Raw genomic sequence first — 15,480 nt, 5'->3', positions numbered from 1 at the left:
TCATCAGTTGACCTCCCTATACATCCACACCCACATCCACACCCACACCCACACACCAGTATGAGGATCATTTCGACCAGAATATGGGTGGTTGCTTTTTTCATTTTCATTTTTTCCCCCCACATACCCTTCGCTTTGCAGAAACCTTGTGTTGATCACGAGGATATAGATCACCTGGGATTCATACTCTTGCCCAAACACCCTAGCAACCTCGCTGGTTTCTAGGCGTAGTCATGTGAATCGGAAGCGTTTCAACACCGTTTTCTTTTGACACTCTTTTCGCCGTAGAGTCATCAATATATATAGTCATGGGTGGTGGATCACGATGTTACATAGGTGGTTGCTTTCTCTATTCGGGATTTTCAATTCCGTCTACTCAAGATAATGCTCGCTGCATCTATATTGGTATGTATTTTCATCTTCAACATATGGTCTCATTGTTAGCGCACATTTCGTTTAATAGATTTTGTCCCTTGTGATATGATACAACAGGGTCGTTGCATTGATCTTGGAGTATGGTAGAAATGCACAGGTAGGTCCTTTCGACAACAACCTGAAAATCTACATATTTTAGCAGTGGTAGGCATTCAAGTATACTTCGATCCAATCTCATAAATGATACGGTCTACACCTCTGCTACATTATTCAGTATCACATTCAATAAACAAGAACTTGGCATATCCGGCCGCTTATGCAAGCCCGTGCTGCCTATTTGGCAGTCTTGTCAGATATACTTTTTAGCGGTCTTTCTCCTAGATATTTCCTCGCCTTTCTCGGTCCTATAGACAGTGGGCTGAAAAGGACGTTAAAAGGCCTGAAACCTGCAGACGACTTTTCAATATATAACCAGTGCCTGCGTCCTAGGCCGATTTACACAACCGGCCATCCTCACTCTCAGTCCACTCATCAGACCCGACAGCAGTTCTGGCGTAGAAGATATCATTCGGATCATACTTAGCCTTGATCTTGCGCAAGGTATCATAGTTAGTACCATAGAACACCTCCTTGAAGTTGGGTTGTTGGAAGTCGCCCTGCAAAAACGATAAGCATATGTACACATGAAGGAAATTAGAGCTAGATATCAGTCTACATACCTCATTCATGTAAGCACCAGAGGCGGGAGAAAGTGCAGTCAGCTTAGGAATAAAATCCTCAGTCATTTGGCGCTGACGCTCCAACATGAGAGCAGAATTATCCCATTCCCATGGAGTCGTCAATGTAGTATCAATCAGGGTCTCTCGCCAAGCAGGGAGCACCGCGTTGTGGACATCTCCAGATACCTTGTGAGAGACGTTCAAGCCGACACCAATGAACGTGCCGCCCGCCTCGGTGATCTCACGGTAAGCAGTCAACAGGGCGTGGTTGTTGTTCTGAACGACCGATCTCGGAACCAGCCAGCCTCCATACTGGGCAGTGCCAACCTGGATGACGCCTTGCATACCTTTGAACTGGCTGTAGTAGCTCTCGTATTGCTTCGCAACCGTGGTGTACTTGATACCGAGCTTATCGAGGCTGTCGGTGAAGGGCTTGAGAAGCGCCACCAAGTCAGCGACAGGGATGTTGGGGCCGGTGATTGGAGCAATAGAGAAGCTGGTATTGGTGAAGTACCAGATGCTCATAGCACCTGCGTCGACGATAGCGGGTAGCTGGGAGTGGAAGGTCTCGATTGTACCGAAGAAGGTATCTTGCGAGATACCCTCGTTCGTGTAGGTCAGGTTCAGGCCGGAGACGGGTGTTCCAGGGTGTGCCTTCGAGGTCATGGACCAGACGATGCCATAAGTGCCAGCACCGCCGCCGCTAAGAGCCCAGAAGATATCGGAGTGTTCGTTATCGCGGGTAGCAGTGATGAAGTTGCCCTGGCCGTCAATGACTTCCCATTTTAGGACTTGATCGGCGCCCAGACCGTAGCGGGAGCTGAGTGCAGAGTGACCACCTCCTTGGGTGTAGCCACCGGCAAGACCAACGGAGGGACATTCGCCGCCAACGACTTGGTAGCCAGTCTCCTCGGCGATCTCGTAGGCTTCAAAACCCTGGATTCCAGCGCCCATGCTGATGGCCTTTCCGGAGTAGTGCTTGTCCTTGTAGTCGTGGATTGACAGATCCTTTAGATGGTGAGTCCAGATTGCAAGGGCTCCAGCACCAGTGGACCGACCATTGTAGTCATGGCCGGTGTTACGGATAACAAGACGAATGTTGTGCTTCGTTGCGAACTTCACAGTGGTGGAAATCTGGGCAGGGCTAGTGACATTCACGCTGTAGCGCACATAGTTGCCCAATGTACAGGGCTTTGAGACAGGGTGGAATGGATCACAAACACCCTCAGCAAAGAATGGTGCCATAATTGAGGAAGAGGATCCATAGCTGTCAGAGATATAGTCAGCACTGGCACTTTCATGTTACTCTATATGTCTAGCCACATACTGCTCCTCAGGAAGTAGCCACCCATCCTTCAAGACTCCACAAGTCTCAGCGTTGTAGTTCGGCGCATGGCAAGGTGTGCCAAGAGGCACGGTCTTCACTAGGCGGCCATCAATGGTCTTGTTTAATTGAGACCAGTCATTCTCGGTAGGCCAGCAAGCATCACCAGGAAAGCAACGGCATGCCGAGGCCGAAGCCAAAGGCAGGGCTACCAACAGCGAGGCAACGAAGGGTGTGAACAACATAACAAATTAGCTACAAAATGTATCCGATGCTCTAAAATATTTCGAACTTGATGAAAAAGCTAGAAGACAGGGGCTTTTTAGATAGAAAACCCACACTCTGTGCCGGCATTATGTATGGAGTATATGTTGCAGCTAATGCAGGCCCCTTATTAGCCATGGAGAACAATTTAGAGATGGTTGTTCATTGGCCAGAACTGGAAGCCTGCCGCTTCCCCTTGCTTGGACATCCCGAACACATGGAGATATATAATTTTGTCTTCTCACTTTCTTTATGTTCTATAACATGTATCCATTCAATGTTTTGTTCTAGACAAAACCCGCGTTAAATTATATTCCAATGGGTTCTAGACAAGACCTAAAAAGAAGCCGATAGATTATAATTCTTACCCCTGTCGTTGTGTGAATCTAGCGCAACTTAATTACGCCCAATATCAACCCGCCCCCACATCGTGAAATCCTGTATACTCCTTACCCCCGTATCTATTAATTATGAAGAGATGGGAGCATATCCGATATCAAATACGCATTTTCTGTATAATATTCGGATTAGATATGTACTGTGGCAACATATTCGTGTATAAAGTATGTTCTCTTTCGTCTAAGTATCCAAACAAGCAAATGATGTTATATCAAGATCTCCATTCATAGGCAATCGGCAATTTTCGCACTCTGACAGCAATGAGATTGAAATCTATAAGCAGCTAATATACCTAATAGCAAATCATTTACCGAGTGAAAAATGTAAAAGAATAGTGTATATAACAATGAAAAAAACAAAGTGGGGGAATCATATGAACAGGTATCATGAAACATTGAACGGGTCGAAAGCTTGCGCAGTCATACCCAAAGGCACCGATGATGACAGTTCGATGCCGGAGATTTAGGAGTTTTGTGGCGGAAGAAGAGACAACCAGGAGGTCCAAAGAGGAGGCGTGGATGATGAATCGGAGCAAGGATAAGGTGAACTGCAAGCAAAGGCCTGCCCAGGTGCAATCGGTTCCGATACTATACAATGTACAGTGTTCAAGATCGAATCAAGGATAAGCTTGGAGCATTCTTCACAGCGACGGGTCCGTCTTCCAGGTGCCTGGGATCAGAATGTTAGTATTATGTCCAGATTAGACAAATGTGTCAAAGATGAAAAGATACCTCCGAAATTGTGTTTCACAAAAGCCATTGGATCATCTGTATCCCCAGCGCCCATTTGCCCCACACCGGGGCTGAAGCTGGTAATGGGCAGAACAACTACATCACCAACCTTGCGATGTGTGGTCTGGTGGCTGAAGTCTTCGTAGGTAATGTTCTTATCCCCAGGCTGGATATTGAAGTATGCCGGGTTGTTGAAGTACCGGAAAACAGAATCTGTCCAGGCCCCAGGCCCTGTGAACTCCATAATGGTCTTATCCATCTTGCCAACCTTGAGGATGCCTGCCTTTTTCATTCGAAGAGCATGCTCGGTGATATAAGCTACCATATCACGAAGAATTGGGTGCCCGGGTTTCGACACCAAAGTCCACTGGCAGAACTGAAGTCGGCGCGAATACCAATCTCGCCAGTCATCACGGTCAGGATCAGCCTCGATGCCAACAATGAATCCAATAGTGGATCGATCAAGATCCTCGGGAAGCCATGTATGCGCGGGCCTGAGTGCCGAAGTATCGATATCGCTGTATATTCCCCCGCGCGCTAGAAGGACCAAGTATCGGAAGAAATCCGCCTTCATGACAGCGAGCGGCAGCGAATCATATGCCTCGAATACATCAGGAACTGATCCATATAGATACTTGATCAGATGTTCCTGCGTATCATCGGGGATGACTTCATGTGTGAACCCGGGGTGCATCTCCGTCCAACTGGCCTCCGGACCACGAAGGTCTTCGTCGAACCAGAATGACCCCGGGTTGTATTTCCATGTTTGCCAGATGTATGCAGGGAAGCTGTTTTCGATTTCATATGGGAATTGATACCGGAGACGTTCCCGGAGTGGTGCTGTGGGGTATGCGCCGAGGGGCAATTGGGATCGACCTTGCGGTGGTGTTTTACGTGCTGGATTTGCTATCGCGTCCTCCTCCTCTTCTGATATCTTCTTCACCGGTCGGTACCCAGGTGCCCCAGGGACTTCAGGATCTCGGAACGAGCGGAGGATGAGAACAAAAGTGATCACGGAGAATAGGGCAAGCACCACCTTGCGCGGGGTGATCATGACAGGCAATGGAACCGGCACAGTCGGAAATTAACTCGCTGATTTTGCGACAGCCGTAGATTGACTGAAAGATAGGATCAAGGCCTCCGTGCTTTTGTGTTCCGTAATTAACGAGCTCGGGGAATTCGAGTAGTCTTGGTATGCGATCCGTTCGGTGGGTGCGACGCAGTCGAGCGATTCCAAATCCTAGGCTAGAGGAACTGAGAGGGTGACATATCCGTATACGAAAGTCTTCAATGTGACCTCGATGGTCGGAGATATGTTCAATCCGAGATCGGGATAGGAGGCGTAAAAAAAGAGTAGGAATGCCCGGTCACTAGTACCATAGAACAGCAATAAATAGGTAAAATTGAATCAAAGATGCCACGCTGTCTGGCAGCGAGTAATTCGTCGCCTTGCCAATTTTATTAGACGTCGCGTATAATAAAAGGGTTGCGTATGCCGGAAGCAGCTTGTAGGGGTGGACCCGCTCACGTGGCCTTGAGTGAAATGTAACTTGAACCATTGAACTACGACCTTTGATATTGTTCATTCTTCTTTCTTCGCTCTATCTTCTATGTCATTGATATATATTTAGGTACACTATTAACAAGCAATGGTACTGTTACATAAACCACTTGATTTTGTCAGAACATCCCCACACTCCAGAATAGGTGATGATTTTCCCGAGACACTCCTATGAGGCCTGATGATTTCGACAACTCTGAATCCAATACTAAACTGGATAGAGGTACAATGTATAATCCAAATTATTTGGTCTCATATCTAGCATATATTTGGAAGTAGTTCAATACTGATCTACTGCGCCTGGGCAAGCTCCAATAGTGACATAAGCTTCGCTTGGCCTGGAATCTTACTGTGTCATGGAGCCAACAGCATCCTTTGTCCTAAAAGTACCTCAGATCTGCCAAGCTCTACATATCTCGGGGATGCTTACTTTTCTTGGCAATGTGCTCTCTGGATGATAAATTCTGAATAGAAAGGATCATGTGGTTAGTGCTCATCAACAATATGGTATGATACCCAGGTATCTCTCCAGTGAACAACAACAACCAAGCTTGGCTCCTTCAAACACTATATACTATGTCATAAAGTCTGAGGACCTCGATATTGTAGGGAGACTCATCTTATCTTGGTTCAGCCAATATGCTGGACTCTCCAAATTTGTTTCCCATGTCAACTGCGGTAGATTACAGTGTATGTGATCTGCTGCTGTTGGTGTTCGATTTAATATGTATACGAATGTTATGCATACGCTTGTGGTTAGCCAAGAGTCGAATTCTACGAAATCCACGGGAAACTCATGAGACGGACTGGAAACAAGCGGATTGCAATACCTTTCTTTTAGCAACGCTTTTCTTTGTTTCATACCTTTCATATTTGGAACTTGTATTGCATCTAGCACTAGGCGTTCACCCTATTCTTGGAGTCACATGTATTTGATACTCACATAATGACTTATGATCAAAGTCTGCTATGGCATAAGCTGCCTATGATGGTGACTTATTAGCTTGTCCGATAAAACTTGTAAATAATATCTCCCGTATGTTGTAAATTCCGAGATATATACTTCAACGCTTTGACTTCTCCGCCAATCACCGATGTCGCTGATGACGCGACATATTTGTGCCTGAGGTATCCATATATTCTCCCCCGATAGCTTTCGAAGTGGGCAGCTTTCTTTCCTAACTTTCACAGATCTTAGGTCTTTATAATGCGGTCGTTTGGAGGCGTCGCTCGGGCTGCTTCACGCACAATTCGAAGCCAACCGTGGCGACAAGGCAACTCCCTCGTGAAGCCCGCGGGACCGCATCGGACTTTATCGGCGCAATGGACGACCGCACGCCCATTGCATACAGTGTCACCGCGAAAATCAGCAGCGGTGGCTGCGGAGTCAAATGAGAGAGACTCATCCAATCCAGCCATGTCGTTCCCCTGTCTAGACGCCCAAGAAGAAAAGTCAGCACAGCTCTCCGCTCGGTCGCTGCAATCCGGACCCGAACCCTCATACACCACCGGGCGACACGAAACATACCACTGTGAACAACCACTTCTGCTCGACTGGGGTGGTGTGCTCACTGAATTTGAGGTTGCCTACGAAACATGGGGAAAATTAAACAGCGACAAGAGCAATGCCATCCTCCTGCATACCGGCTTGTCCGCTTCAAGTCATGCCCATAGCACAGCTTCCAACCCAAAGCCCGGCTGGTGGGAGAAGTTCATTGGCCCCGGATTGCCACTGGACACCGATAAATATCACATTATTTGCACTAATGTTCTCGGAGGATGTTACGGCAGCACAGGCCCGTCTTCCCTCGACCCGTCCGATGGAAAGCGATACGCAACCCGCTTCCCGATCCTGACTTTAGACGACATGGTGCGCGCTCAATTCCGGCTTCTTGATGGCCTAGGAATAAAGAAACTCGCTGCCTCAGTCGGATCCAGTATGGGCGGCATGCAGAGTCTCGCGGCAGGCGTCCTTTTCCCAGAGCGGGTCGGCAAGATTGTCAGCATCAGCGGTTGCGCCCGTAGCCACCCTTACAGTATAGCAATGCGGCACACGCAACGGCAGGTGCTGATGATGGATCCCAACTGGGCGCGTGGATTCTACTACGACGGAATCCCGCCCCACTCTGGTATGAAGCTAGCGCGCGAGATTGCAACCGTGACGTACCGCAGCGGGCCAGAGTGGGAGATGCGATTTGGTCGCCAGCGTGCAGACCCTAGCAAACAGCCAGCTCTGTGCCCCGACTTCCTTATTGAGACGTACCTCGACCATGCCGGTGAGAAGTTCTGCCTCGAGTACGATGCCAACAGTCTTCTTTATGTTTCCAAGGCCATGGACTTGTTCGATCTCGGCCATGCCCACCAGACTGCGACTCGGAAACGCCGGGCAGAGTCTGAGGATCGCATTGCCCACGGCGGTGGCGCACTTAATGCGTCGGATTCCACTTGCAGTCTGACCCTTCCAGACAAACCATATGAGGAGCAGCCTGGATTAACTCCCAAAACCCCGCTGGACGAGTCTGTCGCTGCCGAGCAAGTGGATGGTCCTCCCCGGGATCTTGTTGCAGGCCTTGCGCCTCTCAAGAACCATCCTGTGCTTGTTATGGGTGTTGCAAGTGACATCCTCTTCCCAGCGTGGCAGCAGCGAGAGATCGCCGAGACACTCCGTGCTGGAGGGAATAAAAATGTCGAGCACATCGAGCTTGGTGACGACTTATCGCTCTTCGGTCATGACACTTTCTTGTTGGATCTTAAGAACATCGGTGGCGCGTTGGGCAAGTTCCTGCGCTAGTCGCATGGAATGTTGCGTCCAAGGCGATTGAAATTAATATAAATTTGTACATTGGTCGTTCAGCGTGCGACTTTCGGCATTTAGCAGGCACTTTACATTTGCGAAATGAGATACATACCTCTACTCTGTTTTATTTGCAGTTTTAAGGAATCAATGGATACTCCCGCCAATCTACAGGTAGTAGTTGCGAAAAACGGAAACATCAATACATAACTCCACTTTATTCTATAAAGATGCTATATGTACATGGTGAAGTCCACAAGAATAAAAGGAAACTCGCCCTCAGGTTGCTCTCGGTTATCATAACTGACTTCCAGCTGTGTAGACGGTCCAATGAATGGAGTCGTCGTCAAGCGGATGCCTGCAGAATTGGCTTATGTTCGTCTTAGGACGAACTCATCACAGGGCGAGAAAGATAAACAAACAGAATGAGACAAACAACAAAGTCTACGACCCCAGAAAGCCAGTCCATCTTTCCCAAGAAGGCAGTGTCCTATCGTCTGAAACTTGATATAGTCTATGCGTTTAAATCTTGGGATTAGCAGTGTTGTAGATGCGTGTTGGTCGCCTCATGAAACGAGTCTCGCTGTTGGCTATTGTCCCAATCAACTCAGCATTGAAGTTGTATTGGATATCAAAAGCCTAGACCATTTTAACAATGGTTGGGAAATTGTAAATCTGAGCTTGATAGATGCTTCATCGGGAATATAAAATGGACCAGACGCAGAGGTTGCTTTTAAGTCCAGGGGATTAAAGATTCTTCCGTCCCCGGTGTTATGCCGCTCGCTGCCTGAGGCAGAAAATATTTTCAATATATCTACGTGACATGTTGGAAAGATAGTTTAGGAAAATTGTTTAAAAGCAATTTAAAACTTGTGTTGCACAGAAATATCCTGGCGCCCAAGTATCACAAGATCTATGCAGAATCCCTTTTCAGCGCGGAGGAACTGTGGGCTGCTGGCTGAACTACCCGATTTAGACATAAAGAGCGCAAGTGTGGATCCAAGTCTCCCACACTTACAAGGTTGGTATCATACTAATTAATCTACACGCATATAAAAGGTATAGAAGTAGGCCTATTTCCCACAATTCTAGACAAATATCTCCTCACATTCTACCTATACCTCCAACATGGCACACTCAAAGGAATGGCAAAAAATGCTCCGTGGAGAGCTATACTGGGCATGGGACGAGGATCTGCAGGCAAACCGAACAAGATGTAAACAGGCTTGCGATGATTTCAATGCCGCCGGGGCTGCAACAAGACGCCGAAAGGTAGAGCTGTGGAGAAAGTAAGCTCGATCGGCGTGATCAGAATGGCCATTATTACTCGAGAGGCCTTTTGTTGACCATACTTTTAGTATTGTCTGCGACACACGTCCAATGCCACCATTGAACCTAGACCCCAAAGAAGACGAGGCACTATTTGAAGAAACTGATCCCTTTGTCGATGGGCCGATTTCCGTCGACCACGGTCAGAACTTCAAGGTTGGCAAAGGCACCTTTATCAACTTCAATCTTCTCGTGCTAGACACCTGCCTGCTTACCGTCGGGGAACGGGTGCTGTTTGGTCCAAATGTTTGCATCTATGGTGCAACCCATCCCTTGGATCCAGCTGTTCGAGAAGGGTTGAAGGGACCGGAGTGTGGAAAGGAGATACATATAGAAGACGATGTATGGATTGGTGGTAGTGTGATTGTACTTGCGGGCGTGCGAATCGGAAAGGGGAGTACTGTTGGGGCTGGCTCGGTGGTAACAAAGGTCAGTAGATCGATATTTAATAACTCTATTTCCCCGTTGAGAGAAGCTAGGCTGACTTTTGTAGGATGTTCCTCCCTTCCACTTTGTCGCGGGTAATCCTGCCCGAGTCATTCGTCGGATTGAAACAAGCATGAATCCCGAGAAGCAGCAATGATTGTGCCCTGGGTGTGGGTGAATGTTGATTTTGTTGTAGCTAACTGCAATATTCTTTAGTAAATTTATCTAATAGAATTCACTGCTGAGCGCCAAATAAGCTTCGGCCTTCATATTGGGGCTTGAGATGAGATGCAGGAGGGTAGCACATAGTAGAGAATGTGACTATAGAATCGAAGGTATTCTTTAGTTTACTGTCCTAGAAAGAAAGAGCATATCTCTTATTGATCAGCTAGCGTAAAAAGACTTGCGACACAATAAACAGCCCTACTGGTACAAAATAACGTATATAATCTACTCACAAGATAGCCGCGGCGGTATTTCTTACTTTAGGGGTTGGTTAACGCTAACTTTAGAAACTAGGGTATATACTAAGCTTATACCTATATTTTCTATACAGTTGGTTCATTTCGAGTAATATCTAGACGTATTAGTCGGAATATAGGCCCTTATAATCGCCGAACTGACCGTTTTCTATCAGTAAGAGTATATACGAAATAGAATTGTTATCACTATTGATATATCTAATATCTAATAAACCATAGAAAGGTGCAGTCACGCGTTAGCTGATCCGGAAAGCGAAGGGCACGTCTAACCGCTCGGAAGGGGTGATAGCACTTTCGAAATGGGTATGATTTCCAAATGCAACATGCTGACGGGTATTACCCACGGTCAGAAAAGGTTCAAGGGCCTTAGACAGAGAGCCTCTTCGATGGGGAATTGGAGGCCCAGAGATGGGCGTCACTTCTAGTCGGTCTTCTCGGGTTCCCTTGTTCGAAAGTTTCGTGCGAAGAGTCTCTATATTGGATGGTTTCACCAACTCTAGGAATTCCGGCAAATCAAACACCAGTCTTTCCTCTGACTCGCCGCTTTTTCTCTCGGGGACCTGGTCGTCATCCCCTGGTTCGCTTGGTTTGTCGGACGAGGAAGATATTTTCATGACAAACAGCACATTGCGATCAACATCGTACTGCAAGAACTCCTCAAGACATTGATTTTCTGTGTCAGTTGTAGAATGACCCAAAAAGTATTGCCCAATGAACCAATAGAGAAAAATCAACCACACAGAAACGCTATCTTGGGTGGCTGGTATTGTTGTTGAACTCTTGACATTGCTTTTGTAAATTGCGGGAATCAGCTCCAAGTTAACCATCTCTCGGGGGGTATGTCCTTCATGTAGGAGGTCTCGTACAAATCCCAAGTCTTTAGGTCGAATAGCAGCTGTAAGGAGTAAAACTGAGCCTGACTTTGAGTTCTGCTGTTTCAAGCGGCTCATCAGATCAGGCGAGAGAAAACGCTGTAGATCGTATCGAACAACCTCGCACAGGAAATCGGAAGAATGGTACGATGGTCTTATTGTGAGCCAATGACTAGTAACGCGGTGCAAACACTGGCCAAAAATGAGACTTTTAGGCCCTGGGATCTCGCTTTTGGAGAGAAATTTTGTTCTTGGTACTACCGTTTGGGCATGATGCTGAACAATGTGGTTGGCCTCCTCGAAGAAACGCGACGGCACGTTGTATCCGCGAATTTCATTAGCAGCACACATCACGATAAAAACCCTATTGAGAGCCATCCTCAAAGGGCCATCTCTATACCCATCCGCGCTTATTTCCATATCTTTTCTTGTGGATAACGCAAATTTGAATTCTGCAAGCAACAATCGAAATATCCCGGAGTAGACGTCGAAGTCAGGTAAACGGGCTCGCATTTGCACTTCCCGGGTATTCACAATGTATTCACGGGCACTTCGGTGAAGAAACTGCACTTGATAGGTGAAATAATCATGTCCGTCTTTTTCACGGCTGCGCTGTGGTGACATCTCGAGCATGCCACGAGAAAGGCGATCCAAAGTACACGAGACACGCTCAAGTCGCTCATTGATCTCGCTCACTTTACAGGGTTGCATCGGTAGTTCATAAGGAAACCCCGGGTCCTCGAGGTCCTCCAGCCATGAATATGCTATCGCATTCAGGACAATTGGCTGCCACTGGCAAAAATCGGGAGTTGTCAAGAGGAACAATTGGTCCGAGAGCAGCTGGTCGTCCGGATCTATGGAGCCAAGGATTTGGTCAAATAGCTCATCCAGCCCCTTGGGCATCAAGTGAAGCTTTCTCTCTAAGTCTTTCTCGCTGCCATGGTATCCTATACTCTTCAAGAGAGAGCGCACAACCAGCCGCGCCCAGAGAAATACCCCATCTGAAGAGTTCACAATCTCAATGACTAAGTTTTCATATGAATCCTTGATTCTATCGAAGTTGGGGTCATTTTCAAACATGGCCATACTAAACTTGGAGATATCGTCTCGGGTGAGCTCGTGGATGCTAACTTGATGATTCAGGTCATTTGCGAAGGACTGAACAAAAGGAATGTGAGGGCGACTGCTGACACAAAGCTTCATATTCTTCGCTTGTGTTGTCCAAGTCTGAAGATCTCGAGAAAGCCTCCAGTGATCGACCTCGTCACCCTCAAATTCATCCAGCCCATCAATGAAGAAGCAGAAATAACATTCCGAACTGCTTTCTTCCTTAATCAGGCGAGTGAATGCGTCTCTGACTTCATGAAAGCGGATCTGAGTCACCCCGGTATTTGAACTCGCCCACAACTCTGGGAAGAGCCGGGGAATTAAAATGGGCATTTGCCTGCACGTCTCAAATAGCAGACTTCGATATAAACCCTCAAGAGACATCTGTGTCTTATCTCCCGAATTCCAGAAGAAGAATCGGGCAAATATCAAGGGTCGACCCTCAGCCCAGCTTTCTAACCTTTTCTTGACCCGAGACGACTCGGACAGAAACTTCATCAAAGTTGATTTCCCAGAACCTGCCTTGCCTGATATATGGAAGATATAGCGGCCAGAGTCGAGCCAGGTGAGAAACTCCTCTCGAGTACACTTTCGCAGGGACTCCTGCTTTCTCAGCCACCTCTTTTCCCTCCTCCCCTCGCCATACATTTCTTCGGGCTCGAGAGGAGGGTTGCTCGGGTCATCTACTGATTGAGACTTTTCGTCGACCATCCACTCGAAAGTCCCACTCTCGGCATTTCCGATGCTGTCCTCGCGACTGTACATCGATTTAAATGCCAGAAGCTCCAGGATCTTATTTCCTCGAGAAATCGAAGTTGTGACAGTTTGGAATTCGAACAAAGAAGCGCCCAATTTTGCCAACGGTCCCTGTTGTGACCCATGTGATTTATCCTGTCCTGGAGCCGACTGAAGGGAGTTCACCAGCGTCGAAATAGTTTGGTACAACTCATCTAGCTGGGTTGTCGACTGATTTTGAAGAGCTTTGCCCTCACTCCGAAGGGCCTCCAGTTGGCGATTGACTAAAGAGTTCTGCTCATCGGTTTTCTGGCTATATTTGTCTCGGTATCTCCACGTGCCTAACCACTTTACTAACAGACGTACCTGAACATAACTTGTAGTCGGATCAAGATTTGAGATTGATACCCATGTAGTCGCCGCTCAATCGAATCAATCTCCTTCTCCTTCCGCATGCTATGCCACTTCACCACCAGGCCCTCCCATTTTGATTTCTTATCTCCCACTCTCAAACGTCGGAGGATTTGATAGAGTTCTCCGGACAAGGAATGGCAGTTTGCAGCCAAGGCACAGAGCTGCTTTTCGTTTTCGGTCTGGGCCGGGATGTCTGTGACCAAGTCCTGTGTGATAGAACTCAAATCTTCCACCAAAACACTCAGACGTTCGTTCTCGGGGGTCATGCCATTCGCAGTAGAAAGAACTTTGTTTACTCCGGAGATAACGTTATAGGAAATGTCAATAAATGTAAGGATGTTGCCGGCAAGGCTAATAGCCGTAAGGGGGTCCATAGCGCCGACCTAGTGCATCATGCAGCAGAACAAGATACTTTCAGAGGAAAATTAGAAGCCTTGGAAGGTGTTGGTGAGATTAAGCCCTTATGCGGGGTGACGTTGCCCCTCAATTTCAGCCCCATCGAATGTGCACATTCACATCTCCAGTTCATCCCGCGTAATAACAGGTATCTCTTGCCCTACCCCGTAGTGTGATAGGTATGATTTTGGACAGAGGCTGGTCACTCATTTATAACGTCACATCATTTTAGAGCTCATGACTGCTCCTCCGGTTTCCCCTCCTCCCCTCCCATCATGAATTCTCGTATCTTTGAGAGGCAAAGGTAGTCGTTTTCCGGCTTTGCATAGATTATGCCCTCCATTGCCCAGCCGCTAGTTCCAGCCTTGAGGCCTAGTTCATCCCCTTTTCTCTTGCATGAGTCGAAGTCGATAATCACAGGTCTCTCCCCATCCATCATAATGTTCCTCGGATAAGATCATTATGTATAATGTCCAAAGAATGCATATGCCGGACGCCACTCTCAATGCCTTCAAGACAAGAGGCTTTGTCGAAAGGAGTTGCCTCTTTTAGCTTCCGCCACAAGGTTATAGGATATCATGAAAACAGAGCCCCGTTACCTTCCCATCCATAGTAACACAACCAAAGTACTGAGCAATATTAGGGTGTGGGTGTTTTTGAAGCACTTCACACGCTTCTATCTCGGCTAATACCTGACGGGCAGGCTCTAAGGAAGCAGGAGTATCTCTCTGAATGAATTAGATAATAACATAGTATAAATGTGGCTAGGTCATACCTGATGCGTAAGCTTTTTAGCAAGGCACCACGATACTAGATAGGACTGATGCTTGAACTATGCTTGCTAATCGTGGCCGAAGGGGTAGTGTGGACTTGTGGCGGTTGTAACAGTAGTGACCAGAGGGAGTAGAGGCATATATGGGATGTTTTCAGAATAGGATATTTTTCGTAAAGTTGTCGGGGTGTTGAAATAGGCAAATGTTGGTCAATGTGGGGTTGATTCTTTTCTGCCTCTCGTAAACCCGAGAGACTCGCTGGATTTGTCAAGCCTCCAGGGCCGAGGAGGATGGTTATGGAATGATTTTGGGTCAGCTACAACCTTCTATCAGCTTTGACAAGGAGTAATAGCCAAATCATGCTCATCTCCAACCTTGGAAGGAGTTTATACAAGAGCAAACAAACGCTAGTCGAAGAGATGGGACACTTTTTATTGATATCACATCAAAGGCCAAAGCTATTAGAAACCAGACACTGAACCGAATAAAAAAAACATGATGTATTGATTCGGAGAGGAAGCTCCAAGATCTCCAACCACAGACTCGTAATAAAATATGCCCTCAGATTGAAAACTACCATGTTTTGTCACTCGTCACCGGCGTACTTGTCGTTTCCTTGGAAGGCGTACATACGAAGCACATATACAGAGCCTCGGAGTGTGAAACAGCTTTTTTTCGTCACTGGGCTATTACACGAGGATGGGGATCTGGGATATCTCATGATGGATAGTACTCGATAGGGAACAGGACGCCTGGCGAAGAACACCAAAGGAGATGTC

At 47.2% G+C, this 15,480-nt stretch overlaps 5 protein-coding genes across 5 annotated transcripts; 2 read left to right on the top strand and 3 right to left on the bottom strand.

The window, feature by feature from the left end:
• Nucleotides 1-860: 860 nt before the first annotated feature.
• On the bottom strand, nt 861-2,663 carry PGRI_058810 (FAD-binding oxidoreductase; the record flags this gene model as incomplete). The annotated part of the gene is made up of 3 exons (XM_040793594.1): nt 861-1,031; nt 1,095-2,361; nt 2,422-2,663. 3 exons carry the CDS (start codon nt 2,661-2,663, stop codon nt 861-863), a joined length of 1,680 nt encoding a protein of 559 aa, XP_040648449.1.
• Nucleotides 2,664-3,721: 1,058 nt separating this feature from the next.
• Nucleotides 3,722-4,866, bottom strand: PGRI_058800 (glycosyltransferase family 32 protein; the record flags this gene model as incomplete). The annotated part of the gene is made up of 2 exons (XM_040793593.1): nt 3,722-3,750; nt 3,813-4,866. The coding sequence occupies 2 exons, from the start codon at nt 4,864-4,866 to the stop codon at nt 3,722-3,724; spliced, it is 1,083 nt and encodes a 360-aa protein (XP_040648448.1).
• A 1,714-nt stretch (nt 4,867-6,580) lies between these two features.
• PGRI_058790 (homoserine O-acetyltransferase family protein) lies at nt 6,581-8,164 on the top strand (the record flags this gene model as incomplete). Its single annotated transcript, XM_040793592.1, has 1 exon — nt 6,581-8,164. One exon carries the CDS (start codon nt 6,581-6,583, stop codon nt 8,162-8,164), a length of 1,584 nt encoding a protein of 527 aa, XP_040648447.1.
• A 1,131-nt stretch (nt 8,165-9,295) lies between these two features.
• Nucleotides 9,296-10,079, top strand: PGRI_058780 (sugar O-acetyltransferase; the record flags this gene model as incomplete). The annotated part of the gene is made up of 3 exons (XM_040793591.1): nt 9,296-9,456; nt 9,526-9,925; nt 9,990-10,079. 3 exons carry the CDS (start codon nt 9,296-9,298, stop codon nt 10,077-10,079), a joined length of 651 nt encoding a protein of 216 aa, XP_040648446.1.
• A 561-nt stretch (nt 10,080-10,640) lies between these two features.
• On the bottom strand, nt 10,641-14,367 carry PGRI_058770 (uncharacterized protein; the record flags this gene model as incomplete). The annotated part of the gene is made up of 4 exons (XM_040793590.1): nt 10,641-13,431; nt 13,485-13,915; nt 14,093-14,126; nt 14,171-14,367. 4 exons carry the CDS (start codon nt 14,365-14,367, stop codon nt 10,641-10,643), a joined length of 3,453 nt encoding a protein of 1,150 aa, XP_040648445.1.
• Between the last annotated feature and the right edge of the window lie 1,113 nt (nt 14,368-15,480).

This window comes from Penicillium griseofulvum (assembly GCF_001561935.1).
Source record: "Penicillium griseofulvum strain PG3 chromosome Unknown contig_95, whole genome shotgun sequence".
Lineage (NCBI taxonomy): Eukaryota > Fungi > Ascomycota > Eurotiomycetes > Eurotiales > Aspergillaceae > Penicillium > Penicillium griseofulvum.
This window is presented reverse-complemented; position numbering and strand designations above follow the sequence as displayed.